The sequence below is a fragment of the Centrocercus urophasianus genome, unplaced genomic scaffold, assembly GCF_019232065.1.
Source record: "Centrocercus urophasianus isolate 14NV4802_14NV808 unplaced genomic scaffold, USGS_Curo_1.0 seq_12, whole genome shotgun sequence".
Classification (NCBI taxonomy): Eukaryota; Metazoa; Chordata; class Aves; order Galliformes; family Phasianidae; genus Centrocercus; species Centrocercus urophasianus.
The window spans coordinates 252,673-279,600 of record NW_024884364.1 but is presented as its reverse complement, the minus strand read 5'-3'; the positions used below and the strand labels follow the sequence as shown (position 1 = coordinate 279,600).

At 40.4% G+C, this 26,928-nt stretch overlaps 1 protein-coding gene across 1 annotated transcript in view; it reads left to right on the top strand.

Moving 5' to 3' along the window:
* Nucleotides 1–23,650, top strand: part of TEAD4 (TEA domain transcription factor 4) — a gene marked incomplete at its 5' end in the record, with an annotated part of 65,685 nt that extends 42,035 nt beyond the window's left edge. Inside the window, 8 exons of the mRNA XM_042809597.1 lie at nucleotides 1,592–1,726; nucleotides 2,487–2,530; nucleotides 4,553–4,608; nucleotides 5,378–5,508; nucleotides 6,731–6,904; nucleotides 19,191–19,331; nucleotides 20,746–20,898; nucleotides 23,411–23,650. Of these exons, the coding sequence (XP_042665531.1) occupies nucleotides 1,592–1,726; nucleotides 2,487–2,530; nucleotides 4,553–4,608; nucleotides 5,378–5,508; nucleotides 6,731–6,904; nucleotides 19,191–19,331; nucleotides 20,746–20,898; nucleotides 23,411–23,524 (948 nt within the window). The remainder of the gene's footprint in view (nucleotides 1–1,591; nucleotides 1,727–2,486; nucleotides 2,531–4,552; nucleotides 4,609–5,377; nucleotides 5,509–6,730; nucleotides 6,905–19,190; nucleotides 19,332–20,745; nucleotides 20,899–23,410) is intronic.
* Between the last annotated feature and the right edge of the window lie 3,278 nt (nucleotides 23,651–26,928).

Here is a 26,928-nt window from a genome sequence, read left to right as displayed (position 1 = left end):
TGTTTTTATTATTATTTATTCCAGTGTATTTTGAGAGGAATAAAACAAAAGACAAAAACTGCAAGTGTTTGGTTAAAAGTTTTTTTTCTCCTTTTGTACTGGAAATACAGATACAAATGAATATAGAACTGTTAGTTGGAAAAGAATAGAGATGTCTCTAGCAAAACCATGCTGTTTTCCAACATTGTCTGGCATTTAAACAAAGCAGAAAAATGAAACAAGACTTTGATAGATAAAAACTTTTCCCCTCTTAATTGCCTTATTATAATTAAATTTTCTTTAAAAAATCTGCAAGTAATTTCAGTTCTCCTTCCCCCCAAAACACAGGTAGACAAATGACTTTTCCAGTGGAAAGGTAAGGAGAGCTAAATGTAGCCTTAAAATGTTGCAGGTAATCTCTGGAGTATCATTTATACTGTAGTCTGAAAAAAATTCTCTTAGCTTTAGAGAAACTTAGAAATTGTCAGTTATTAAAATACTTCTCTTCCATGCACTTGAATGGTACAGAAGTCACAGGTACTGTAAAAAACAAACAAACAAACAAAAAAAACTCCTAAGTTATGCTCATTCCTATGTGTAATTTCATTTTAAAGTTGTTATTCTTGAGCTTTTGTTTTGTTACCTCAAAATGTTTTTGTGTTATATCAATCAATATCCCTGTGATTTGACCTTCAGAAAACCTTAGGGGAGGGGATAGAGAGAGTGGAGACCCAAGAGCGAGAACTTAATGCAGTTATTAAAATAAATGAGCTTGTGTCTTTGAGAATTCCTGAAGAGAACGAGAACTTCTTTCAGCAGCTTCTCCAAGCCATGAACTCACCTCTGACATTGCCATTATAATTACGATGTCACAGATAAAAACAGTGTCTAAAGGATAGAGATTACTTGTATGGGACTGTAGTACAAAAGGAAGAGTATGTGGAAGTACTTATGGTGTCCATTTATTTCTTTGACTTCTTTGCAGAAGAAACAAAGAATGCTCTTTTTTTTTTTTTCAACATACATTAGCTCTCTTCTTTGCTGCAACTCACAACCTTGCTAAAATACAAAACAATGTTCTTGCATATGTTCTTGCCATAGGATTTCTTGTTTCCCCAAGAATCATCGTTGCTAGGGGTGATCAATTCTACCTGAGAATAACATTCCTGATCTGAGATAGTCTTTTTACGATAGTGATTAGCTGTTTGTGTTGACAATGAGCTTTTTAGAATTTTATTGAGAATCAAGGGTCTTTCCATTAACTATCTTTACCAGTAATTAAAACACAGGAGTGAAGTAGAGTCCTAATTTCCATGGGAAAACACTTTAGCTGTGGAGTTTAAGAACCTTCAGACAGAAAGGAGAAACACTTAGCAGTCTCTAAACCAATGATCCCAGCATTTCAGGAAGTAAGATTAGCCTCATCTGAAGGTATAGCAATGGTTCAAAGTCCTAAACTTTGAAGTATTCTTAAAATATCAATTGGTGAGTCTGCTGCTCAGGTTTTCAGATGCTTGTTCCCTATGAAGGAGTTGGTGAGAAACCACTAGATCAGGCAACATATTTATTATTATAATTGTTCTGTCTTTTCTCTTTCTACTCTTACCCATAGGATCAGACAGCTAAAGATAAAGCCATGCAGAGTATGGCTACAATGTCATCTGCCCAGATTATCTCTGCAACTCCCTTCCATAGTAAAACGGCCTTGCCAGGTCTCCCACGACCAGCCTATCCTGCTATTTCAGGGGTGAGTGAACCCATGTGTTAGAATTGGGCTGATGACACTTGAATCTTTGGAAGAGTGTTAAGAGCTGCCAAAAGATGTTTTCTTTGTATAGCAAATGTTTAATGTCTTCAACACTGTGTCTGATTCTTTGCTCACATTGTTATAAAACAGCGGAGTTTCATTATATGCTTTTCTAAAAATGACACAAGTGAGAGAACAATCATATCCTTTGGATTTTCAGCTGCCTGAAATATTTTAAGGTGTCTGTGTCCTTTTTTCAGTCCAAGAAGCAGTTTGGACCATCCTGACCCTTTGTCAAACTCATAATCCCCATGCTCATCCTGTGTGCTTAGATCACAAATTGATGGCTCTTACACAAAACTTTTAGCACATACAGCCTGTCACCATTCCCTGTCCTTCATGTTGAGATTAGCGAGATTTTCTCAGCATTGATTTCTTCCAAAATACTTCTGTGGAGTTCTGGAAAAAAGTGGCCCATTGAAGAGGGGGAGCATTTTTTTTAAGCTTTGGAGACAGAGGTGCAAGAATGCATACATGCAATTTTACATTTAAAAATACTATTTGGTCATTTGCTTTTACTACTATTACTGTGTGGAAAATACCCTCCAAGGATTAAATCAGGAAAGCAGAAAGAGGAGCTGCAGCTAAATCATATCTTTAAGTCTGAGCTTGCAGTTTCTTTTTTCAGACAGGGGCAAGTCTGGCTTTTTTTCTCAATATTAAGAGTAATCACCTTTGCCTGTGTGTTGTTCTCTTGCAGTTTTGGCAAGGAGCTTTGCCAAGCCAAGCTGGATCTTTGCAAGAGTGAGTATTCCTTTGTCTGAACAGGTGCTTCCTACATGTTCCTTGAGGAATGACATTAGCTATTTCAAGATTTTTGAAATGTGAATGTAATCCTTGTTCTTAGACAGATTCCCTGACTGTGGATCTGAGACCTAAGGCCTGACATTCTTCTAAGGCTGAAGATAAATTTAGAGTCACAAGACATTCTTAAACAAATAAAATCCCATGTCTTCACATGGTATCTTTAGTATGGATTGTATCCCTTTAAAATAAAATCCCATGTCTTCATATGGTATCTTTTAGTATGGATTGTATCCCTTTAACATGCCCCACAACTCAGCCTAATGTGGGTTATTTTAATGAGTTGCTGAATCTAGCAGCCTGAGACAAGGCAGCTGCATCTTCATGTTCCCAATTTCAACCAGCACAGGAGGCTGAGCATGTATTCCCAGTGGGCAAGTGAGGTTGAGCATGTGTTCCTGGTGGAAACAGATACAAACAGATAAATACATACATGCAGATATACAATGGCCCCCACAAAAAATGCAAACTTAGCACTCATAAATACAAACAGCACCAACAGCCTCATTCTGTATCCCTCTCTGGATGATGTTGGTGAAGGTGTGTTAAGAGGATATAAATGCATTGTGTATCCATCCATTACCTGGGTTTGTGCACTCTGTCCAGTAGCTATCCTAGATCCATTATCTCCCCCTTTGCTGGCATATCAGCATCTGAACACTAGAGGCTGCAGTTCCACTCTATTTACTGGCATAGATCCCTCACTCATGCACAGATAAATGCACATGCATGCGAACACAGGGAATCTCTTTGCTAACTGAGATATATAACTAAGATATATAGTCCACCCAGTAGATGGTCCTGGCTCTTCACCCTTCCCCAGTTTGCCACCCGCAGAGATAAACACATACAGACCTGGCTTTCAGTCACCCTTCAGATTTCGCAGTCTCTTTGTCACGTGGTCTTGACCTCTTTGTCAAACTCAAATTAGCCTCCTCAAGTTTCAAGCCTCCTCTTTGCCCCTGAAGACATACAGTTGGCTCCAAAGTCATCTATTTGCTGGCTAGTCTAGCTTGATACTCAGTAGTGAGCACACTCTTAATTGCTATAGTTTCTGACGCTACAGAAGCATGGCCCCTGTAACCCATAAGTTGGTCCTATGAATGGCACTTAGACTTCCACAGGCACTACAGAATACAGAGAGACCCTTATCCAGGAAATTAATTAGAAGACAGGGAAGACTGTAATGGTAATGTGCAGGACATGTCCAGACAAATGTAGTAATCCTTTAATATGCAACATGTATCTTTTATTCCTGTACTTGCCCTAAATGTCTCCAAAATAAATCTTTTGCAATTCCCAAATGCTCTTTCATTTTATCTCAGTGTGTTCCATGCTATCTAGACATTAGTTCCTTCAGTTTCTAAGGTAGTTGATTTGTAAACCCCAACTGACTTGTTGAGTTGGATTCCTACCTAGCCAATGAGGATGGTGACTCCCTGACAGCATGGATTGATAAAATTAGGGATTTTATTTCTATGACTCTATTATTGGGGTTCCCCCTTTGCAGTGCATAGACAAGAGTTTAGCTGATGATTCTCTGGTAATGGCCCTGGATGTAGCTATGTCAGAATATTATTCAGATCACTCTGCCTTCTCTTGTTCCACCGTGCTATCTCAAGTGCGTGGAGACAAACTTTTTATCACATAACCTAGCAGGACATGTTCTGTGAGGAAATTTAAGACAACTTAATGGCAAGTGGCTGGAAGGATTATGCTTTTCACTCCAGCTATGTGTTCTTGCTCTCTTCTTGTTCTATTGCTGATGTTCGTAAGGCAGGTCAGGGAACAGAAACTAATAAGCTGTCTTGTGGGGAAAAGTGGTTCATAAAATACTGGAAACTGTTCTGGGAGAAATGAAAAGTGTTTGTTGAAGTCACCTAATCTGTACAACAGTTGACCAAATGTATTTTCCTTCTCCTCTTTCCTCCTCTCTGTCAACTATCTTTGCATACTTTATAGTGTGAAACCTTTTTCTCAACAACCCTATGTTCTACAGCCTTCACTGCCATTACCAGGTAAGAAATAGTTACTTCTTTCAAATTATGTGTTAGCTTCAAAAATAGCTAACACTCATTAAAAAAATAAGTTACTTTTAAAAGGATTTTTGCCTACCGAAACATTTCAGTGGATACAAAATTAATTTCATATAGTTTCTCCTTATTTTTAATAATTATTTTTAGTTTACATCCTTATATCGAGTGCTCAAACAGTTGTTTTTTTTTTTTAAATGCAACATTTAGTCCTGACTTTTGTTGTTTGTTTTGGGGTTTTTTTCCCTCCTGATTCAGAATGAAAACAAGTTTATATTTGTCTGCTGTTCTTCCACCTGCATTAGAACATTGTATTCCATCATAACAATTGCCTTTCCAATTCCTTGTTAAGTGGAATAATAAATGTATTTTCTTCTCAGTTTCACCACTTTGAGAAATTAATTAATCATGCTGATGGTGATACTTCATTCTCTGATACTAAGCCAGCTTATTTCACTGCTCATTTAGGGCATATCCAGGTCTTCCTAAAGTCACATGTTTTCTGTGAAGTCAAAACTAGGTAGATTACCTTCTACATCAGCTGGTACAACTCCGACAATTGCTGGCTTAGCAGAATGTGGCTGAGAAGCCATTTACAGCACAGGTAGAGAGCGAAACGTATGAATGGTATTTTGCATGATGAGCGAAGTTAGAAGAAAACGTTATAAGTCAGATTTGACAACAGGATCTTTATTGAAGAGCTATTACAACTTACCTGTTTCTAAATTTTGGTATATAAATCTTGTACAATTAGGGTTTGACTCTCCCACTGGCCTCCCACCTTCATCATCAGCACCAGCTTGGCAAGGACGAAGAGTTGCTAGCTCCAAACTTTGGATGTTAGAGTTCTCTGCATTCTTGGAACAGCAGCAAGATCAAGACACGGTAAGATACATTTTTGACTTCCACTCCTCATATATCTTTGGTATTCAGGTAGCTCCTACGCACTGTGAATGTGTGCTATATGTGTATGAAAATATTTGCTTCTTTTCTCTACTGAGAATAGGAAGCCACCTTTGGGAAACAAAGAACGCAGTTAAAACAGATCCTTTTCTTAAAGGACAGAATTGCTTACCACAGTATAGCCAGCTATGTGCCATGTCCTTCTGGCCTCCCTTTCCAGGGTCATAAGACAGTAGTACAGCCTCTATAGAGCTATTCTAGCTATCCTGTTCAGCCTAGGAGGACAGATCCAGAATCAAGTGATGGTTAGATCATGTGGACCCGCATAGTCTCTCTTGTGTGCTGAGAACTTACATTTGGGGTCAACTGGGACAAATTTGCATCTGTGTGTTTCTGTGGAACATATATGAAATAGGAGTAATAAGACTTGCCTGTCTCACCAAAGCCATGTGATACTGCATCTTGAGAAATACACTGGTGATGAGCCAGTTATACTTCCTTTCTCTAAGACAGGAAAACTGCAGTGCAAAAAAGACAGTTGCATTTGGCTGGCACCTTGCTGTGGTAATTCAGGCAGCTCTTCTCAGGATAAGGAGCTTTGATGTTTATTGGCTGAGTGCCTTGTGACAGGTAACATTCTGCATTTCAGGTAATTCCAGACTGTTTAGCAGCAGCTATACAAGGCAATGATTTAGAAGTGAATTTAAGGGGAAAAAAATATAGAATTACTTCAGAAGAAACAAGAAGCTGGATGTATTCTTAAGAAATTAAAAACAGCATGAACTCATATTACCAGAGATCTTTCAGCTAATATTTCTACTAAATTAGAAAGTGCTAATCAAATTCTAAGAAAATTCCTGTAGTCAAGCTTTTTTGGCTGTTTCCTTCTAAGTTAAGGTGACAGAGCACCTACTGTCACAGTGATGTGTAGAGTGAGGGTACAGACCTTTCCATGTAATCATTCATACCACCTTCAGAACCCAGCCCTCCATGCACTCTTAATGCTCTCTGCATCAACTGGTAAAAGAGGTGCATGCTTTCTGGGCTTGAAGATCTTTTGAAGTGGTCTTATGAGCTTTTTGGATTTCTTTGATAGGATGGACTCACCCAGTTCGCTAAAACGTCAGCTTTTCTCTCATGAAAAGTTGTATGTTCAGAATATACTGAAAAATTCCCTAATCCCTTGTTTTTCGTGTTCTTGCAGTATAACAAACACCTGTTTGTGCACATCGGGCAGTCAAATCCCAGCTACAGTGATCCCTACCTTGAGGCAGTGGATATCCGACAGATCTATGACAAGTTCCCTGAGAAAAAAGGAGGCCTGAAGGAGCTGTTTGAAAGGGGCCCAGCAAATGCCTTCTTCCTTGTCAAATTCTGGGTAAGGGAAGAACTCTTTGCGAGGTATCCATTTGCTATGAAGTTCTTACTTTAAAAGCGGTGGCCTCACTGTCTGTTAGATGACGGCTAGAAGACCTCTCAAAAAAATTCTCACTGAGCAGAAGATAGTCACAACTCTCTCTGGGTTCTTTCCCTAACTGTACAAGGTCCTAATTCTACCCTGGAGTAAGACATATTTTTCATGGTGTCATCTGTACAGTTCTTTTTGACTAGGTCTAGGGAGTATGTTTGGTAATGGTGACTGGTACACTTTGAATTGTTCATTTATACACATAAGAAGAATTCACAGAAAACTCTTCTTTGTGCACTTGTGTTCAGTGCTGAGTAATTCTCAGTCGAAGGCAACGGCAACATTTTTCTGTCTCTATCTCACTAGCTGCATTTTGTGCTAAGTGAGTGCCAATGATGAACAGATATGCATTGACTGCAGGTACAGTGATAGACAAAAGATAAGAGATATACTATGAAATTGTATTATGTTGCTGATATTTTACTGAATTTACTTCTGATATGTTGGCAGAAATCAGCTCGACAAAAACTTTCTTAATTTAGCCTGGATAGGATTTTCATGAATTAACTTAAATTTGCAAAAACTGTGCCGTTGTACTTCAGCATACAAACAATGTATTACATGGTTAAAAATAATAAGAGCTCGATGCAGATGCAAGATAGATGGCTGAAGGTATGTGTAATGGCATTTGGAGATTTTCACCTTGAGTTACAGCTTACACCTCAACCTCAGGTCAGGAGTGAGATGATGAAAAATGAGCTTCCATATCTCTGTGCAAACTGACATTAGAAATACTCTTAACTAGTGTCTTCAGAAGGAAGAAGAATTAATTTATGTGCCTTGAATTGTGGCTTCCCAGCTGTCTCAAGCCTAACCTTTCCAGAACTGAGTTGGAGAATGCTCGCTAGAAGTCTTCTCTTCAATGTCTGATGCTTAGAGCATTAGTTATCAGCAGTTCTTGCAGACATAATTTTACTACCCCCATATTGTGTACTACTAAACTTGATCCCTAAAAGAATTAGTCTCTGTCAGAGTACTACTAAACCTGCTTGAGAAAATTGAAACAAAAATTGAAATACCAGCCCTGATTGCGCATGAATGGAAGATATTAGAGAGAGCAGCACCTTGCTGGGAGTGGTCTCCTTTGACAAACTACTTTGTGTAGTAATTGCTCTAAGAACTGTTTGAGAAAGGAAACTGAAGTCTGATTTGACAAAAGAAGGGGAAAAAAGAAAGGGGGTGGCTTTTGAGGAAAAAGTCCTTGGGAAAGTAGGATTTGCAACACACAGTTGCTTTGTTCTATAGAGGTCCTAAACAAATGTTCATGCCAAGGTGAAGTATACTGTCTCCTTTGTGGAATCACACTGAAGAGCTTTAGAAGTTTCAGGAACAAAACCAGGAAGTTTAAGAGGGAGGTGTTAACCAGAAAGATTATAACACTTTGAGTTCCTCAAGGGAAGAAAAATCATAGTGAATTTGTGGTTTAGTGCAACTGTGATTTTATTTATCTAAACCGACAGCATGCTGTTTTTGTGCTTGTGGTTTTGTCTTTGGGGACTTTGTCTGTATCATAAGAGAAAGGTAAATGTGGCCTATGTACCATGTCGTACCAACCTAAGTTAGGCTTGTGAAGATTTACATGGTGGAATGTCACTGAGGTTGCTGTCACTAGGCCCACATTAGTTATCTGGTTTTCAAAGAGTGTCAACTCACTGAAATTTGATTTTCATAAGATGTGCCACAGGACTTGAAAAATCTTTACTCCAGAGCCAGTGATACTATGCACGATGCCTTGGGGTTCACTTCAGAAAATGATGTTCTGGGGCATGGTTTAATATTCTGACTTACCCTTTCTCTTTCTTTTTTGGATGCTCTTTAATTGTTGAATTCCTGCTTGGAGTTTACATCCAGTTTTGTTGATGGAAATATTGACAACTGTTTATTACAAGTGAGATAAGTTGACAGGTGAAGTCACTGATTGAGTGGAAGCCACTGAGACTTGTATGAAATAAATCATTCAGTCTTTTATTTGTTTCTCAGTGTAGGCAGTAGGAGTTGAAAGCATGACTTCTGCTGTGGTGTTCCGGAGGAGAAAGTTGAAGCACTAATATGATTCGTATTGTGTACAAAGTACACATAGGTGTACTCTACATCATTCCTTTTGTAAGATTTCAGCTAGGATCTCCAGGTCAGGTCAGCGTAACAGAACTAGTTTAAATAAATAAATATAGTTTACTTCTGAAAATCTGTGGCAATTTCCATTTTTTCAGGAGAACTCCAGAACTCCAGCACTTTTTTTTTTTTTTTTTTTTTTTTTTTTTTGGAATATGTATAATTCAACATGCTTCAAACGTTGTGGTAGTGCAGTCTTATATATAAAGTTTGTGAGCCATGCCTGTAATTCAACATGCTACATTTGTCTTAGAAATCCTGAATTTGATGCAATAGATCTGTGTAGTCAAACTCCACTCAACAGGAGAGACCAGATAACATAAAGCAGCAAAATCTGGAAATTCTGCAATACATTATATTGGTATTTCCAAAAACAGACATAAGTAGACTTGACCAAATATTCTACAGATTCTGGGTAAGAGTTGTGACAATCCATCCCAGGCCAAAATAAACACTTCATAACCAGATCAAGTAATGTTGTTTTAAAAAGTTTTTCAGAAGAAAACTGAATTTCAGCTGAAATTATTGTATCTCCCTGTGTTTTTACATCTCTATATATGCCTAGGTTGTTTTACTGTTTTATTACTTGATCCCTCTGGACAACTGTACCAAGTACACTATTGGATAAAATAATTTCTATACTATTGAATTTGTGGTGTTGTTTAAGGTGAAACCATTATTCAAAAGCAAACTGCTGATAATCTTCTTGTGTGGGTAGGTAAATGCTTGAAGGTTTCTTTGAGACACGAATATATAATTTTTCAGAGGTTCTGAACTAGTGTTTGCATGTGGCAAAGACGTTTAAAAAAAAAAAAAAATCTTTAAGACTTTGAATAAGTTGTTTTTATATTTATATAGTTTTAGGCTTGAAGAACCTGAGTTTGGAAACTGCTAGTACCGTACTAAGCAGTGAATATTCCAGATAATCTATTGTGCTTTGGAAGTTCAACTCCAAACATCAGATGTTTTTTGTTGTTTTTGTTTTTTCTTTTTTTTTTAACATTGCATAGAAGATAGTGTGGCTGGGGAAGAGTGCATTTATTCAGTGGTGCAGTAAATTACTTATACAACAGCTAACAGCTAAAAGTTGACTAATTTGAAACATAAATAGTGTTTGTAATTCTGCCTTGATTTTTGGCTTTGGGAGCCTGATAAAATGAACTAACTCTTGGACTTGGATTGGCAAGTTGTGTATGACATCTCCATGACATTTCTTCATGTTCCAAGTACGTTCTAGCACATGACAATGAATATGAGACATTAACCTTCCAACACATGGGCTGTGGCTGCTCTGCTCTTTTCCAGTGTAATATTATCTTTGCCACCTGTTACTTTTTTTCTTTCCATGAACTCCTCCTAAATGCATCGTTATTAATAGTTTAAGGAAGAGCAGCTTTCAGGGCTTTGCATGTTACTAGAATGGTGTACTTGCACTGTAGAGCTTTCAGAAGTTGTGAAACTCTGGCTAGAAGATACAGGGAAAATTAAGACAAGACTGTTCAAGACTGAATGTACTTTACTAAAGCAAATATCTGCAGATGAGTGTTACCAGTGGAAGAGCCTAGACAACTTTTCTGCCAGTGACGAATGTATGTCATAGCTTCTCATCAGTAATAGGCATGGTGAATATGTTAAATTAATGAGCGGATTCTTTCTATTAAATAAATTATACTGTTGTAGAAAGGGCTGGAGGTGTAGGTGGGAGAGATGTCCTGCACACGTTTTCTCTCTCATTCCAAGTAAATCCAGTCAGGTCATAGAATCATAGAATTGGTCAGTTTGGAAAAGACCTTTAAGGTCAATGAGTCTAATCACAACCTAATCAAACTACCCTAATTCTAACAACCCTCCACTGAATCATGGCCCTGAGCACCACATCCAAACGGTTTTTAAACACATTCAGGGAGAGTGATTCTACAGCCTCCCTGGGGAACCTATTCTAGTGCATAACAGCCCTTTCTGTAAAGAAGTGTTTCCTAATATCCAACCTCAATTTACCCTGGTGCAGCTTGAGGCCATTTCCCCTTGTCCTGTCACCTGTGAGAAGAAACCAACCCCACTCTCACTGTAAGCACACGTCAGATATTGGAAGAGAGCAGTACTGTCTCCCCTCAGCCTCTGGTTCCCCAGACTAAACAGCTCCAGTTCCTTCTGTTGCTTCTCGTAGGGCATGTTCTCCAAGCCCTTCACAAGCCTTCTTGCCCTTCTTTGGAATTGCTTGGGCACCTCCAAGTCCTTTCTGTACTGAGGTGCCCAAAACTGAACACAGTACTAGAGATGAGGCCTCACCAGTGTCAAGTACAGGAGCAGGATTACTTCCCTAGTCCTGCTCACCACTCCATTCCTGATAACAAGCCAGGATGCTACTGGCCTTCTTGGCCACCTGGGCACACTGCTGGCTCATATTCAGCTGTCTGTCCATCAGTACACCAAGGTCCCTTCCTGTCAGGCAGTTTTCCAGCCACTCCTCCCCAAGCCTGTAGGGTTGCCTGGGGTTGTTTTGCCCAAAATGCAGGACTTGATACTTGGCCCTATTGAAACTCATGCAGTTGGCCTTGGCCCATTGATCCAGTCTATCCAGATCTCCCTCCCAACTTGGTGTCATCTGCAAGCTTACTGAGCATACACTCAATCCCCTCATCGAAGTCATTAATAAAGATGTTAGAAGCAGCCCCAGTACTGAGCACTAGGGTACAGCACTTGTGACCAGCTGCCAAGTGGATTTAACTCCATTGGCCTCAACTCTTTGGGTGCTGCCATCCAGCCAGCGTTTTACCCAGTGGAGTGCGTGCCCATCCAAACTGTGGGCAGCCAGTTTCTTTGCGAGAGTGTTGTGAGAGACAGTGTCAAAGGCCTTACTGGAGTCCAGGTAGACCACATCAACAGCCTTATCTTCATCCACTAAGCAGGTCACCTTGTCATAGAATGAAATCAGGTTTGTCAAACAGGCTTTATTTTTTGTAAACCCATGCTGACTGGGTTTGATCCGCTGGTTGGCCTTTGGCATTGGTCCATGATGGCTCACCAGTTTATCCATTCTATGACCTTCCCCAGCACTGAGGTGAGACTGATAGCTCTGTAGCTATCAGGATCATCTTTCCACACTTTTTGAAGATGGATGTCACATTTGCCAGTCTCCAGTCCACCGGGATATTTCTGGTTAGCCAGGACTGCTGAAGAATAATAGAGAGTGGCTTGGCAACCACATCCGCCAGCTCCCTCAGTGCTCTAGGGTGCAGTCCATCTGGCCCCATGGACTTGTGAGCATCCAGCTTTCGGAGCAGGTCCAAACCATCTCATCATGGATTATGCAGGGCCAATTATGTTTGCCATCCCCATCTACCAGCACAAGGGTATGTGTTGCCAGAAAGTAACAAATCTTATTATTGAAGACTGAGGTAAAGAAGGCATCGAGTACCTCAGCCTTATCCTGATTCTTGGTCACCGTGTTGCCCTTGGCGTCCAACGGGGGATAGAGATTCTCCCTAGCCCTCCTTTTGCTGTTGGTGCATTTATAGAAATATTTATTGTCCTTTACCTTAGCGGTTCAGTTCTAGCTGGGCTTTGGCTTTTCTAATTTTGTCCCTGCACGGCTTTACTATGTACCTGTAATCATCATAAGTAGCTTGCCCACTCTTCCAGAGACCATAACTTTCCTTTTGCTCTTGAGTTCCAGATAAAGGACTCTGTTCAGCCAGCCTGGCCTCCTTGCCCATCAGCTTGTCTTCCATGACTTGGGGATGGTCAGCTACTGCACCATCAAAGTTACTTCCTTAAAGTATTTCCAGCCTTCCTGGGCTCCCACACCCTACAGAGCTACCTCCCAAGGGGCCCTCTTAACCGTGGTCTTAGAGATGTTAAAGTCTGCCCTCCAGAAGTCCAAGGTGGCAGTTCTGCTGACTCCCTTCCATGGTTCAATGAGGACCAAGAAATCTAGCATCTCGTGATCACTACACCCCAGGCGGCCTCGAACCTTAACATCTCCCACAAGATCTTCTCTGTTAACAAACAGCAGATCACGGATTTTGCTTTCTCTTGTCGGCTTCTTCACCAGATACATCAGGAAATTATCTCCCACGCAATCTAGGAGCCTCTGGGACTGTTCCCTATCTGCAGTATTACAAATCCAGCAGATGTCTGGGCTGAAGTCCCCCACAAGAACAAGGGGGAGAGACCTTGAGACTTCAACTGTTTATAAAATGTCTTGTCCGCCTCTTCATCCTGGTAGCAGCAAATTCTCTTTGTCATCCTCTCTTATCTACCCTATGCCTTCAATCCTGATTTTTATGATCTTTGCTCATTTTTTTCTGAGAATGGATCTGACAGCCCATTAATTTCACCTGTAGTCAACATCTCAACCTCTTACCTAGCAATAGCGTATGTAAGGGATTTCTATGTCAGTGGCACAAAGTAATTCCCCTGAACGTTCAACAGTGAAGACATTGCTGGATGCAGAAAGCAGACCGAATTGCTGAGGCAATTGATACTGAGTATCTAAATGACACAGTCCTTGGAAGTAGCGAAGTTGCATTTATTCTTACTGTTGGTGAGGCCTTCTATTACCTTCTAGGTTACAAACTCCATCTTGCACTTTCTTAGAGGTAGTGCCACCAGTTTTGAAGCATTCTTAAAGATTTGTTCAGTTTTTCCACTGACCACAGGGGGCATATGTGCAAAGCTATAGTTTCTCACAGCGTTACTGTAGTTTGGACTCTTGCCTAGTCATTGTTTTTCAACGCCTCAGATAAGCTGAAGACTGCGCCTCAAGGGTCACATTTCTCTCTGTGAAGAGTTACAGAGAAATTTTGATTTGCAGCTGCATCCTAGCAGGAATGAGGCTTTTCTCAGCAGTCAGTTGTGAAACTCACTCCCACTGAAGATCAGAAAGAAAACTCAGTTTGGTTAGGACACTGCACAATGCCAAGTTTTTTGTAAGCATTTTTTTCTTGGGGTAGCAGGTATTGAGTGATAAACTCCCGCCTTCTCAGAGCTGTCTACAGCAGAGCTGCTAAGAACTTTGACAACCAAGATAATCTGAAAAAAGAGAGAAAGTAATACTACCCTTTTTCAGGGTTACTATGCCCTTCCCTGAAAAAATCTCTTTTTTTCTCTTTGAAAATCTTGTTCGGCACATATTTAAAAATTTTGCTTCTCTAGAAGGAGTCTGGTGTTACCCCACAAACAGGCAGATCAGCTGTCTTACATACAATCTGTAGATATCTGAAATCTGTTTCCGCAGATATCAGTGACTGTTAATTTCAGCATGTTTGGAACTCAACAGCAAGTTGAAGACAAGTATGCCATCTGTCCTGAACTTCTACAGTAAGTTGAATGCATCTCAGACACATCAGATTGCTGTTATGAGCTAGCCAGAATGTGCACACCTTTTGACATCTGTACAGAAAGCAACAGCCCTGACTTTGCGCAATAAAGTTGTTTGGTCTAGTTGGTGGCTTGTGAATCATGTGTAGCCTTTTCTATGTAGGTTGCTCCAAAAGTAATGCCTCTTATTTCTTTCCATGGAGACCGCAACAGATGAAATGGTACAATAAAACTATTTGATATAGCGAAGTCTGAGCTACAAAACACTGTTTTTCATCATGTTCATTTTTGACAGTGATGAACAAGGGTGCGCACGCCACATTCATAAAAATCTGCATGGTTGCTTAGAATATGGCTTATCTGCCATATTTCTGTAGCCACTGCTGAAATGCACCACCTCACTGTGCTAACATCTGCTGTTTAGTCTCCATTAGTGTTCTGCAAGCATCAATGAATGTCAATGGGTGCAACTTATTCTGCATGGAGGAATTCAATTACACACCTTCATATATGCTTGCATGTTAGTCTCCATTCTGTCAGATTACTCTTCTGCTGCCATCTGCCACATGACAACAAAATGTAACAGAATATCGTTGGGAGGATTCAATCTCTAATGCCACGCACACTGTCACCATAATACAGTAAAAGGCATTACTTTTAGAGAAGCCTCCCTATTTGTTCTTCTGCCTTTGCCCTTGAAGAGTCATGATCAGCTGATTAAGTGATGATACTACCCAGCCAGCTGAATGCTGTGCTGCTCCTGCTGTGATTCTGCCCTTGCTAGTAGTGGCTGGTAGGAGCCTGGGGTGGGGACAAAGCAATTCAGACCGCTGGGTGAGTGCTTTCCTAAATCTTCACTGTCACTTCTTTGGCTGCCTAGGATAGCACAAGGAACGTACTCGAGTTATTTCACTTGTTGGGTATACTAGTGCATTTGACGGTGCGTTTGCTCAGAGACTAATTTTTATCCTGCTAGTCTGAATCACATTTAGTCCAACAAGTTCAGCAAGTTAATTTATTCCCAGAATATACAGGGAGAACTGGCCTTTCCTAATTGATGAAGTATGAGAAGATTAATTCACTTTAAGTCATAGTTAATATTATTGCCTTGTATTTTTGAGGCATGGAATATACTGGACAGAGCAAAGCAGACCTTCCTTTGCTCATCTTCATGCCTGGTACAGTCTGGAAAAGTCTGGAAAGATGTGAGTAGGTACATGACAGGTTGTGACATGCAACAAATATTTTTAAGAGAAAGGAACACTGAAAATGAAGAGAAAGAAATAATCCTTTTGCCAAAGAATCAGTACCATTTCCAGTCCCGCTGATGAGGTTCATAAGAATCCAGGAATGGAGGCTGCAGAATTTTTAAACATTTAGCTAAAAGCAGTAGCTCCTTTGGCCATTAAATATTCCATTGTGAGGAGTAAGATTTTGTCCTGATGCAACTGTGGGAAGTGTAACTGCATCTGTTAGAGATTTACTGGACTGTCCAGCTGATATTTAGAAGTTAAATCGGCTATTGCTGATAGTAGTGGTTTCTTTTTTCTCTGTTAAAGGAGGTCATCATCTCCATAGCAAGGAAGGTTAACAGATTGGAATTCCACTCCTGAGTTGCTCCAGTTCTTTGGATTTGTATTCATACGCATAATTGGCATTTTTAGTTTACATAAACCAAGTTGAAAGTAATTCAGGAGCACATAACGTGTATGTCAAATCATCTCTCATACAAAGGCAGTAGCTTCCATGAGAAGATGGGAACCAGTGTCTGCAAGCTGTAACTGGAAGGCCAGCAGTATGTGTCTTCAGATGTTGCAGCTCTGTTCTTCTGCAAATATGCTGCTTCCATCCTTCCCTGGAGTTGTTGGAATTCCATTTATGGGTCCATTTGTTTTGTTTATTGTCTCCAAGGGAAATCTGTACAATGCTGTGAAGGACTCCTAATCTTGTTCTTCTTTAGAAAGGGGAAGGAATTAATTTTTATTCAGACAGCTTGTGTATAGGGCAAATAAGTAATACAATTGACTATCCTGTACATTGCGATAACTCAATAGAAACATAAACCAGAATGAAGAGAACAGTGCCACACTCTAATATATGCATATTTGTTGCACAAATGAGATAGCTGAATAAATACAGTGTGGAAAATTGGATAGGAAGGTCTTCAGCATAAACTTAACAATTCAGTAGGCAATTTAAATCATGATCAAGCTTGTAATGCCTATGCCTCATTCCAGTTCACACCTTTTTACAAGGTAAAAGCTAGTCTGGATTTATCCACATATACTGCTCAAGCTTAGACAAACCATGGGAGCATAACACTGCCTTACAATCTTTCTGGTGACCACTGACAATGTAAAAGGTTCCAGTCTTCCTCCAGCCATAGTTTCAAAATATAAAATGGATTTAATGGATGGATCACTTGCTGGATAAGGAATTGGCTCCATGGTCACACTCAGAATGTTGCAGTTGACAGCTCAATGTCCAAGTGAAGACCAGTGAGGAGTGGCATTCCTCAGGATTTGATGCTGGGACCAGTGAGCCCGTGCCAACCTCATGAAGTTCAACAAGGTCAAGTGCAAGATTCTACATCTGGATTGGGGCAATCTCAAGCACAGATATGGGTTGGGTGGAGAATGGCTTGAAAGCAGCTCTGAGAAGATGGGTTTGGAGGTGTCGGTTGATGAACGATTCAGCGTGAGTTGGCAATGTGTGCTTGCAGCCCAGAATGCCAAACGTATCCTGGGTTGCATCAAGAGAAGTGTGACCAGCCAGTTGAGGGAGGTGATTCTGCCTCTCTACTCTGCTCTTGTGAGACTCCATCTGGAGTACTGCATCCAGTTCTGGGGCCTGAAACATAAGGACATCAAGCTGTTGGAGTGGGTCCAGAGGAGGGCTTGAGCACCTCTCGTACAAGGACAGGCTAAGAGAGCTGGGGTTCTTCAGCCTAAATGAGAAGGATTGGGGGATCCTTTTAGTGGCTTTCCAGTGCCTGAAGGGAGTCTATAGAAAAGTTGGGGAGAGATTTTTTATAAGGCCATGTAGTGAAGGAAAAAGGGAAAATAATTTTAAACTGGAAGAGGGTAGGCTTAGACTAGATATTAGGAAGAAATTCTTTGCTGTGAGGGTGGTGAGACACTGGAATAGGTTGCCAGCAAGGTTATGGATGCTCCCTCTCTGGAAGCATTCAAGGCCAAGCTGGATGAGGCTTTGAGCAATCTGGTCTAGTGGGAGGTGCCCCTGCCTATAGCAAGAGGGTTGGAACTAGATGATCTTAAACATCCCTTCCAACCTAAACCATTTTATGATTCTATGATTCTATGGGTTCCTCAGTGAGTTTTGTAATACAGCTACACAAAAGTTTGTCCCAGTGCAAGAGGAACAAGAGGGCATTGAGACTACTCTATGCTGGTGAAAGGACCAGCCTGATAATCATCAAAATATACCTATGAGATACAGTTTTCCAAGATCCATCCTGAGTATGGGTTGCCATCAGCATAGGCACTTTTTGTGCTCTCACCTTCTGTGTATGTGTTCTCACATCTTCTAACCCTTGTAATGATCAAAATGGGCTTTCTTGTCTTACTGGAAACTACCTTATGGAAACTAGAACAAAATTTAAAAACTCTTTTGGCTGCAATTAGCTTTCTCCTTTAGTCACAGAGCTGTACAATTGCTAATGGTAGCACAAGGGTAGCAGCAGGCTTATGTGGCTACAGATCGGGGGAGAAGGCTGGATTGGCACTTTCTATCAGCAGCAGAGGTGTAGACTGACTAACATCTCTTGTGAAATTGCCACCTCAGAGGAATAAGTTAACAGTACTGTCTCATTGTAAGCAAGTTCATGATGAAGAACAGAATAGGCTGAAATAGCCTATGGGAAATGATAATTACTTTTCTGCTGAAGTAAGTTAGCAGCGAGGCTCACAGAGTACAGAGAAGCTATACTCTCTTAGTTTTGAAAGGGAGGAAGCCAAGTTGCACATTCGTACACGCCCTTTGTTTTCGGAACGACTATCACTTCTTTTTTCATAGCTGAATGCCCCCTCGTGGAAACTTCAAAGAACCAGATTTTAAGGAGCTAGTTCCCAACACAAGACTTCAGTTTGCCAAACTTTGACACAGACATTTGAAACTGGCTGCTAATGAAGATGGGTTTCTATTCAGATGGAACTAGACTGGATCCATGAAGAATGTACATTCTTTATGTTGCACCTTATTTACTTACATTATTCATATCATTGTATAAATAACATCTGAGGCTAATGTGTGTGCACTCACATATTCCTTCTCCCTATTCTGTATCTTTCTATGCATCTTCAGAGTGGAAGAGCTTTATTACAGTTACTGCACCCTTATTTTTCTTCCTAAGTGAGGCAGTCCAGTCTATCTTGTTGCATTGCTTTGACTTTACAATGCCCTCTTATTTGCTCTCCACATGCTTTGTTTACCTTCACGTTGTCCTGGCACTGACCAAGTGATAAATATCAGCTAAGGTAAGAGACTGTGTTGTACATTTTTAATGTTCATTATCCCCCAAATATATGCAAATTTCCACCAACATTTTCTGAAGTGCAAACTAGATTTTAATACATACTCTTCAGATTTCTACTGCTATCTTGATGCACATCAATATATTTTGGATCTTTGGAAACTTCTGGCTAAAGAAGATTACTTTAGTTCATGGCAAAAAAAGCCACCACAAGGGTACTTGATAACCATCTATTTTTTGTTCCTTTTTTTTTTTTTTTTTTTTTGACAGGCTGATTTGAACACCAATATTGAAGATGAATCCAGATCTTTCTATGGTGTTTCCAGCCAATATGAGAGCCCAGAAAACATGGTCATTACCTGTTCCACTAAAGTGTGTTCCTTTGGAAAGCAGGTAGTGGAGAAAGTGGAGGTAAGGAGCAGGCGCCTTTGTACAACGTTCTCTCTGACTGCTATTCTATTATTTCAAGTATCTGTATGCTGAATATATCTAAAGGTAAATATAGCCCATACTTCTCACCAGGGAGATGGATGCCATAGATTATTATTTCCGAGACATGAAGTTATAAAACTGCTTCAGCCTCCAGCATGGCATTTTTCAGGACTCAATGGAAGATATGATAGTATTTGATGTTTTTTCCTTAAATCTCAGTTTCTGAAGTGTTGGTGATTTTCTGGACTTCTTGTGGAGCAAGGAAAAGCTAGGAAATCTGGATTTACTTAGTCCTGAAAGGTGAAAATTGATCATCTATAGACTATAGTCTGTGACTATAGACTGTGACCATTTATAGAATACGGAGTTGTGATTTTATGAGGCTTATTTTAGTGCTTGCATATTTACAGTTCTAGTAGCAGCATAATTATATGTATATGTGGCATTGAAGAAATTCTTTCTAATGCTACGTTCAGCTGCTGAGACCTGCTCTGACTTGCTTTGTCCTGTTGTTTTTTTCAAGGAGCTTTTAGATGCAGAGGGAGCAGCTGTGTGCAGAACTCCACATATTCTGTTGTCAGCAGTCAGGTCAAGCTACATTATTTCCCAAAAAGCATCTCCAGTCATATGAGAAATGTATCTGGAATCTGGCTATGGATTTGCATATGATGGGACAATGTAGATCAAGAAAAGCTATCATAGTGCATGAGAAAAGAGGTCAAGCTGTTGTGGTGAAAGGAGAGAAAGGAGAGAAAGGGCATTTAAAAATCATGATACAAACCAACATTAGTTTCTATTCAAAGGAAGATGAAATATTTAGAAGCTAAGATGTTAATGTTAACAAAAAAATCCCTCTGTGTAACATTGGCCAAACATTCTCCTAAAGGATAGCAAAGATGCTGTATTCTCTCTCAAAGGTGCAAAAGGCCTTAGTCCATTTCAGGCATGATGCATCCTGAGCATAGTTACCACTATCACTAGGAGCCTCCTGGTCTTGCTGAAGCAGCAGTTTTTGACTTCTCCAATTTATTCACACTTAATTTTTTTTTCTAGCAGAGATGCATACCATATCATAGCTGACAAGTGGCCTGCTCCTCTAAGTTTCCTTTCATAGTTCCTTGGCAGTTTTCTACTCATAAGCTGGTATTTCTGTTCTCAAGAGAAAAGAAAACAAGCTGAAAAAATTGTTGGGCTCAGGAAGACTGAGGTCTTCTCTTGGTACAGAGAACTGTAGACAAATCAGATTAATCTACAACTGTAGATTGATCAGCTCATTATTGTTAGTAAAATGACTTGAAAAAGTCATAATTTTTCTGTTTGGAGTTCGTTTATATGACTGCTACTGATGTGATAGCATTAACCTCGTAAGTCCCTTTTCTGTTCTAAATTGCAGACAGAGTATGCACACTACGAAAATGGACACTATTCCTATCGCATTCATCGTTCTCCTCTCTGTGAATACATGATAAATTTCATTCATAAACTCAAGCACCTTCCTGAGAAGTATATGATGAACAGTGTGCTGGAGAACTTTACTATCTTACAGGTGGGACTTAGAACCGTTTTCCTTGGAACTTGGAAACATGTAAGCCTCATGCAAGAGTTCTCTCTTGTGAGTCTAAGCAGATTTCCTTTTTCAGCTCAGTATCAAGCTGTACTTGATATTTCTCAAGTGTTGTACTATACCTCAAGACAGGAACATGGGAGATCTTAGCTCATGTAGAGAAACAGCAGACCTCCAGTAAGAGAGAGAGAAAAAAAGAAAGATAAAGGGAAAATTAATAAGCCAGAGAGATATGGGAAGGAAAAAGATGCAGTGGTCATAGTGAAGGAAGTGCTCATTCCACTACTGGATGTGTATGTTTATTCTTTCTGTGTGTTGGTCTTTTACACAAGGTTAAAAAAAAAAAAAAAAAAAGGAAAGCAAAAACACTGTTAAGTGGCCTTAAAATTTTGTCACAGTGAGAGTTCTTCACTCGTATCAGCTGGAATTAAAATGCATGTTTCCTCAAAAATGTCCTGAATCTGAAAAGAATACTGAGGGAAGTAAAAGGAAGAGGCATGTTAGAGAAAACCTTAATGAATCAATCACTGCAACTCCTTGGTAGGGCAGTACTGCAAGGCTGCCGTAACTAGATTGCATCAGTGTCTGTGTTATACTATTAGTCTTTCCAGGCTCAGATGCAGCCAAATTTGGGAAGAGGACAAAGTCATCTTAAAAAGTGGATTCTCCTAGTTGACCATGAGTTTTAACCTCTGCAAGATGCGTTGCAGATCTTTACCAAAAAGAACCTGAGGCTGGGTGAGCGGAGTTGATTCTGGAGGCTGTATCAAAGAAGGGAAATAGTGTTCATCCCATCCTCTGAAGATGTTGTAGGACTTCAGGCAACTCATTACTCCGTACTGTGGCAAAGGAATCTCAGCTATAATACAAGCTTAATGATGTCCTTATATCTCGCAGAGTATGAGGCAAAAAGGCTTTACTCTTTTATGTTTCTATTAAGCTCTTCAGCATGTGGAAGAAAAAAGGAGTATAAAGGCATAAAGGATTTGTTTTTGTTTTTGTTTTTAGATGAGCAGAAGTATGGTTTGAGCAGGGAAAGTTTGAAAATGTGTGTGAATGCAGAGAAATGCTGTAACTGCTTTCTGCCTGCATCTTTCCTCAGTCACACCAAAGACTGGTGTAAAGTTAGCCCCTCTGGGGCACTGAATAATCTCATGTGCTTTCTTCACCTCCTGTCACAGAGAGATGTATCTCATATGGTTGCTAGCTCAGTGTTTTATATACTGTGTTTGTAGTCTTGCAATCCTGAGCAATGGGCTGGAAATTTTACACACTGACTGGGGAGCTGAAATCTTGATTTGCAAATTGTTTTGTATCAAGCCTTCCAAGATTTCGGAGCACAGTATTACCAAAAGTCTCTGATGTCTTGCCATAACTCAGAAATACCTGCAGAAAGAAGAAGGCTTAGTTCAATTGCAAAAAAAGTCATGAAGTAAGAAAAGAAAACAATAGGCCAAAACGAAGGAAATAGTTATTCATGAGTTTGAGAACAGCTCTTTTCCTTCTATTTTTACAAGAATGGTCGGGCTTTGGTACAGAGCAAGCCTCCAGCTATGCTTTTCTTCTGCAATTAAGTTGGTACTACAGCTGAAGAAAAAGTCTTTTCCAAAAGGAGAGAACTGCATGAAGCTTCAGCCAGGCACAAACCCAGATTACAAGAATGTGTAAAAATGTGTGGTGACAGAGAGAGGAAAGCTCAGCTAAGAGCTCTGGGTACAGTATTTTGTTTGTCCCTAAATGTAGTGTAGGCAGTACATGCTTCTAAAACCAGGACAGTACTTTTCATCACTGTACTGCTGACAGTGGGCCTGATACATGCTGCAAAGAAGCTTATATTCCTGAGTGTCATTAAAAAAGGAAATGGGAAAAGAGAAATAACTAGCTACTGTAAGAATACATCAGTGTAGCAGCCATACTCCTGATACCTACAATGGATGGAATGGGAGATGTAAAAGTTTCAAATGTGTCAGTCTCCTGTAAAATGAGATACAATCTAATTCTCATTATCTATGTTTACCTCTAATAAGCAGGATCAGATGATGGGAAAGAACTGGTCATGGCTGTGGTATACCAATGCAGGAGCAGGAATGGGTGTGTCACAGAAGGTGGCCACTCTAAACACAACAAGCAGAGCAAAAACTTTTTTCTTTTTTTTTTTTGGAAATCCCTTCTCTCTGCTGAAATCTCTAACATCAGGGAGCTGGGGAATAGCAGACCTGCATATTGGTTGGTCACTGCTTGGTCACAACTTTCTTTCATCCTCAGTAGATTCTGCTCATCTCCCTATCTCTTCATTGCATTGTAGCCCCAGCATTGTAGAAGTGCTTTGCTTGGTTGTGTGAGCACATGGATTGGGAGATGTGATGATTGAGCTATGTGTGATTCCTGTGGAGAATTCTGTTCTTTTCTTACTACTGATTTTGCTCTCTGTGTTAAAATGTGCAAGCAGTGTAATAGCAGATATGATCTCAGCTTTTTCTCATTTTCTGTCTAGGTTGTGACAAACAGGGACACACAGGAGACCTTGCTGTGCATAGCATATGTTTTTGAGGTGTCAGCTAGTGACCATGGTGCCCAGCATCACATCTACCGACTGGTGAAGGACTAGAGACTATCTGCCCTGAGTCATCCATGAGATGCATATCTGAGGAAAAAGTCTGTGCTTGAATATCCCTTGTCTCTTTTCACCAAATTGAAAAATAAACTGCAGATACTGTGTATTTTCAGAAAAGCACCTCCAATCTATTTTATGATTCACAGTGGCAAATAAGTATGTATCTCCAGGTTTGTGCAAATGGTGGAAAGGCTTAGAGTCAAAGAAGCAGTCAAATAATCGCTTAAGAGTTTCACTTAAACAGCATTCTCTGGAATGTATTCCTCACATTCTGCAATCTAGCCCTTAAAGCACACGTCAGATGTGACTGTAGACATAGAAGGAGTGATATACATACAGTAATGGCAGTGGTGGCAGCATTCACAAGCTGGACCACAAACATACAGCTTGGCTAGGTGTATGCTATGTCTGATCACAGTGTGTGCACTCACATACATTCCTCTGGAGGTCAACACACATACAGGCATGCTTACATTTTGATAGGTTGCACTGAAAGTAATGCTTCCTATTTTTTCCATGGAAACTGCAACGTGCACAGTAACACTTCCCGACAGAGCACACTCTCAGCTACAAAACACTATTTTTCAATGTAGCTGCCACCATTAGCTATGCATTTTTGTTAGCAATAAGCAAGAGCCAGCATGCCATGCTTGTAAAAATCTGCAACAGTGGAGGCAATCTATGGCTACTGTCACCATTACTGAAATGCACCATCTACCCTCTCACCGTGTTTAGTCTCCATAAATGTTTAGCAAGCATCCACGTCAGTGGATGTCAGTGGGTGCCATTTTTTCCACATGGAAGAATTCAATTTCACACCTTTCCTTCACATGCACTTCCTTATCTGATGACATTTTGTCAGATTGCCCCTCTGCTGCCATCTGTTGCATGGCAACAAAATGGACTATCATTGGGAAGGATCAATGTTTACTACCATACCCCCAGCATCTGCTTCTGATGTTGTGGGCCAGCGTAATAAAATATGAGGCATTACTTTCAGATAAGCTCTTGTATATAGATACTTGTTCATGTAGATATGCATGGGAACATGGGTGTAGAGATTGCACATATAAACTGCACACCGGCCGGCCTACCTGTCCATCTTAGTAGACAGGCAGCTACAGGCTCCTTAAGCCTTCCTCCTGTTAGAGGCTGGACATGGTCTCCCACTCTTCTGTGTGTAGTAGTGAGAGAGCATCCTTTCTTTGGCCTTTTAAACTGGCCTTTAAAATGCATTTATGCTTAGAAAACTTGGTTTGTTAAACCATATTGTCTTGCCTAGAAGGTTTTCTGCATGTGTTAGATCTGCTCTCCTGACTAACTAAAACAATTCCTCATGCTTTCACTTTTGTTTTCCCAATGCAGTTAGTCCTGCTCTAGGAGTTAGACTCTGCTCTTTCCTTACACACCAACAAAATAACCATCTCAATATAACTTGTTACAGCTGTTGGCTGCAGACAGTGAGGTGCACAAGTATTGCCAAGAATGCCATTTGGGCAGCAGATCACAAGTGGTTCTCTCACTGTTCCCAAGGTAATCAAACCGAACCCTTCTCCTTTAGTTGTAAATTGAGATTGTTTACTCAGGTAACTGACTTAACTCACTTGCTGTGAGTTAATAGTCTTGGTTCCCACAGTGCTACTGACGGAGGGGAAAAGGTAGCCATTTATGTTACTTTGAGGGAAGAGGCGGATGGAGTGATATACTCTGGCAGTCACTGAACAGGCAGTTTATTGCCTATGGCCAGGTAAAGTCTATTAGTGCAGATTTGAAGAGGTGGTGTTAGATGTGTTCTTTCACAGTGCAGCATAATACCTCAAGAAGATACCTCACTGGCATAGAGAAAAATAATTACTGGTTCTTCAGGCAACTGAGCTACTGTCTAAAATCAAAGGATTTATTGGAATTTGAGAAGGTAAGGAGGACTTCAGACATATGCATATGAAATCTGATTTTTTTTGAGAATTAATGAGCTTTGGTGGTACTCCCTTCTACAAATCTCACTGTGATGGTTAAAGGGTTTTGCGGACTGTGTAAAACTTATTCAGGCCTATAATACTGCCTCTGGGTTTGTAATACTTAGTTTATGAACTAAGATTGAATATAATCATTTCTGAATCAGTATTGAAGCTGGGTGAATTCATTCCTCACAAGGAAGTCATGTCCAAGCAACAGTAAGGAACAAGCTAGTAAAATTCAACTTCAAAGTCAAGATAGACACGTTACTCAACAATTTTATTATTTTTTTTTAATATCTCAGTCTTCACTGGCAGTTGTCTCTTCCACATCTCCCAAGTCACAGAATCTCAAGGCAGCCACCCATCATAGAAGAAGACCAGGGTTGAGACTATCTGAGGAATCTGAGCATGCTGAAGTCCACAGAACATGATGAAATTCACCTTGGAGTATTGAGAGAACTGGTAGCTGAAGTTTGCTAAGTCATAGTCCATTGTATTTGGAAAGCATTGGTGAAGTGAAGTCCCCAGTGACTGGAAAAGCGGAAATATAACATTTGTTTTTAAAAAGGGTTAAAAAGGAAAATGCAGGAATTAACTACCAATCAGCCTCACCTTGGTGCCTGATAAAACTACGGGACAGATTCCCCTGAAAACTATGTGAGGGTATATGTAAAATGTTTTAGTAGCCTGAGGGGAGAAGGGCACGACAGAGGAACCTAGACAGACTGGATCAATGGGCCAAGGCCAACTGCATGAGTTTCAATAGGGCCAAGTATCAAGTCCTGCATTTTGGGCAAAACAACCCCAGGCAACCCTACAGGCTTGGGGAGGAGTGGCTGGAAAACTGCCTGACAGGAGGGGACCTTGGTGTACTGATGGACAGACAGCTGAATATGAGCCAGCAGTGTGCCCAGGTGGCCAAGAAGGCCAGTAGCATCCTGGCTTGTTATCAGGAATGGAGTGGTGAGCAGGACTAGGGAAGTAATCCTGCTCCTGTACTTGACACTGGTGAGGCCTCATCTCTAGTACTGTGTTCAGTTTTGGGCACCTCAGTACAGAAAGGACTTGGAGGTGCCCAAGCAATTCCAAAGAAGGGCAAGAAGGCTTGTGAAGGGCTTGGAGAACATGCCCTACGAGAAGCAACAGAAGGAACTGGAGCTGTTTAGTCTGGGGAACCAGAGGCTGAGGGGAGACAGTACTGCTCTCTTCCAATATCTGACATGTGCTTACAGTGAGAGTGGGGTTGGTTTCTTCTCACAGGTGACAGGACGAGGGGAAATGGCCTCAAGCTGCACCAGGGTAAGTTGAGGTTGGATATTAGGAAACACTTCTTTACAGAAAGGGCTGTTATGCACTAGAATAGGTTCCCCAGGGAGGCTGTAGAATCACTCTCCCTGAATGTGTTTAAAAACCGTTTGGATGTGGTGCTCAGGGCCATGA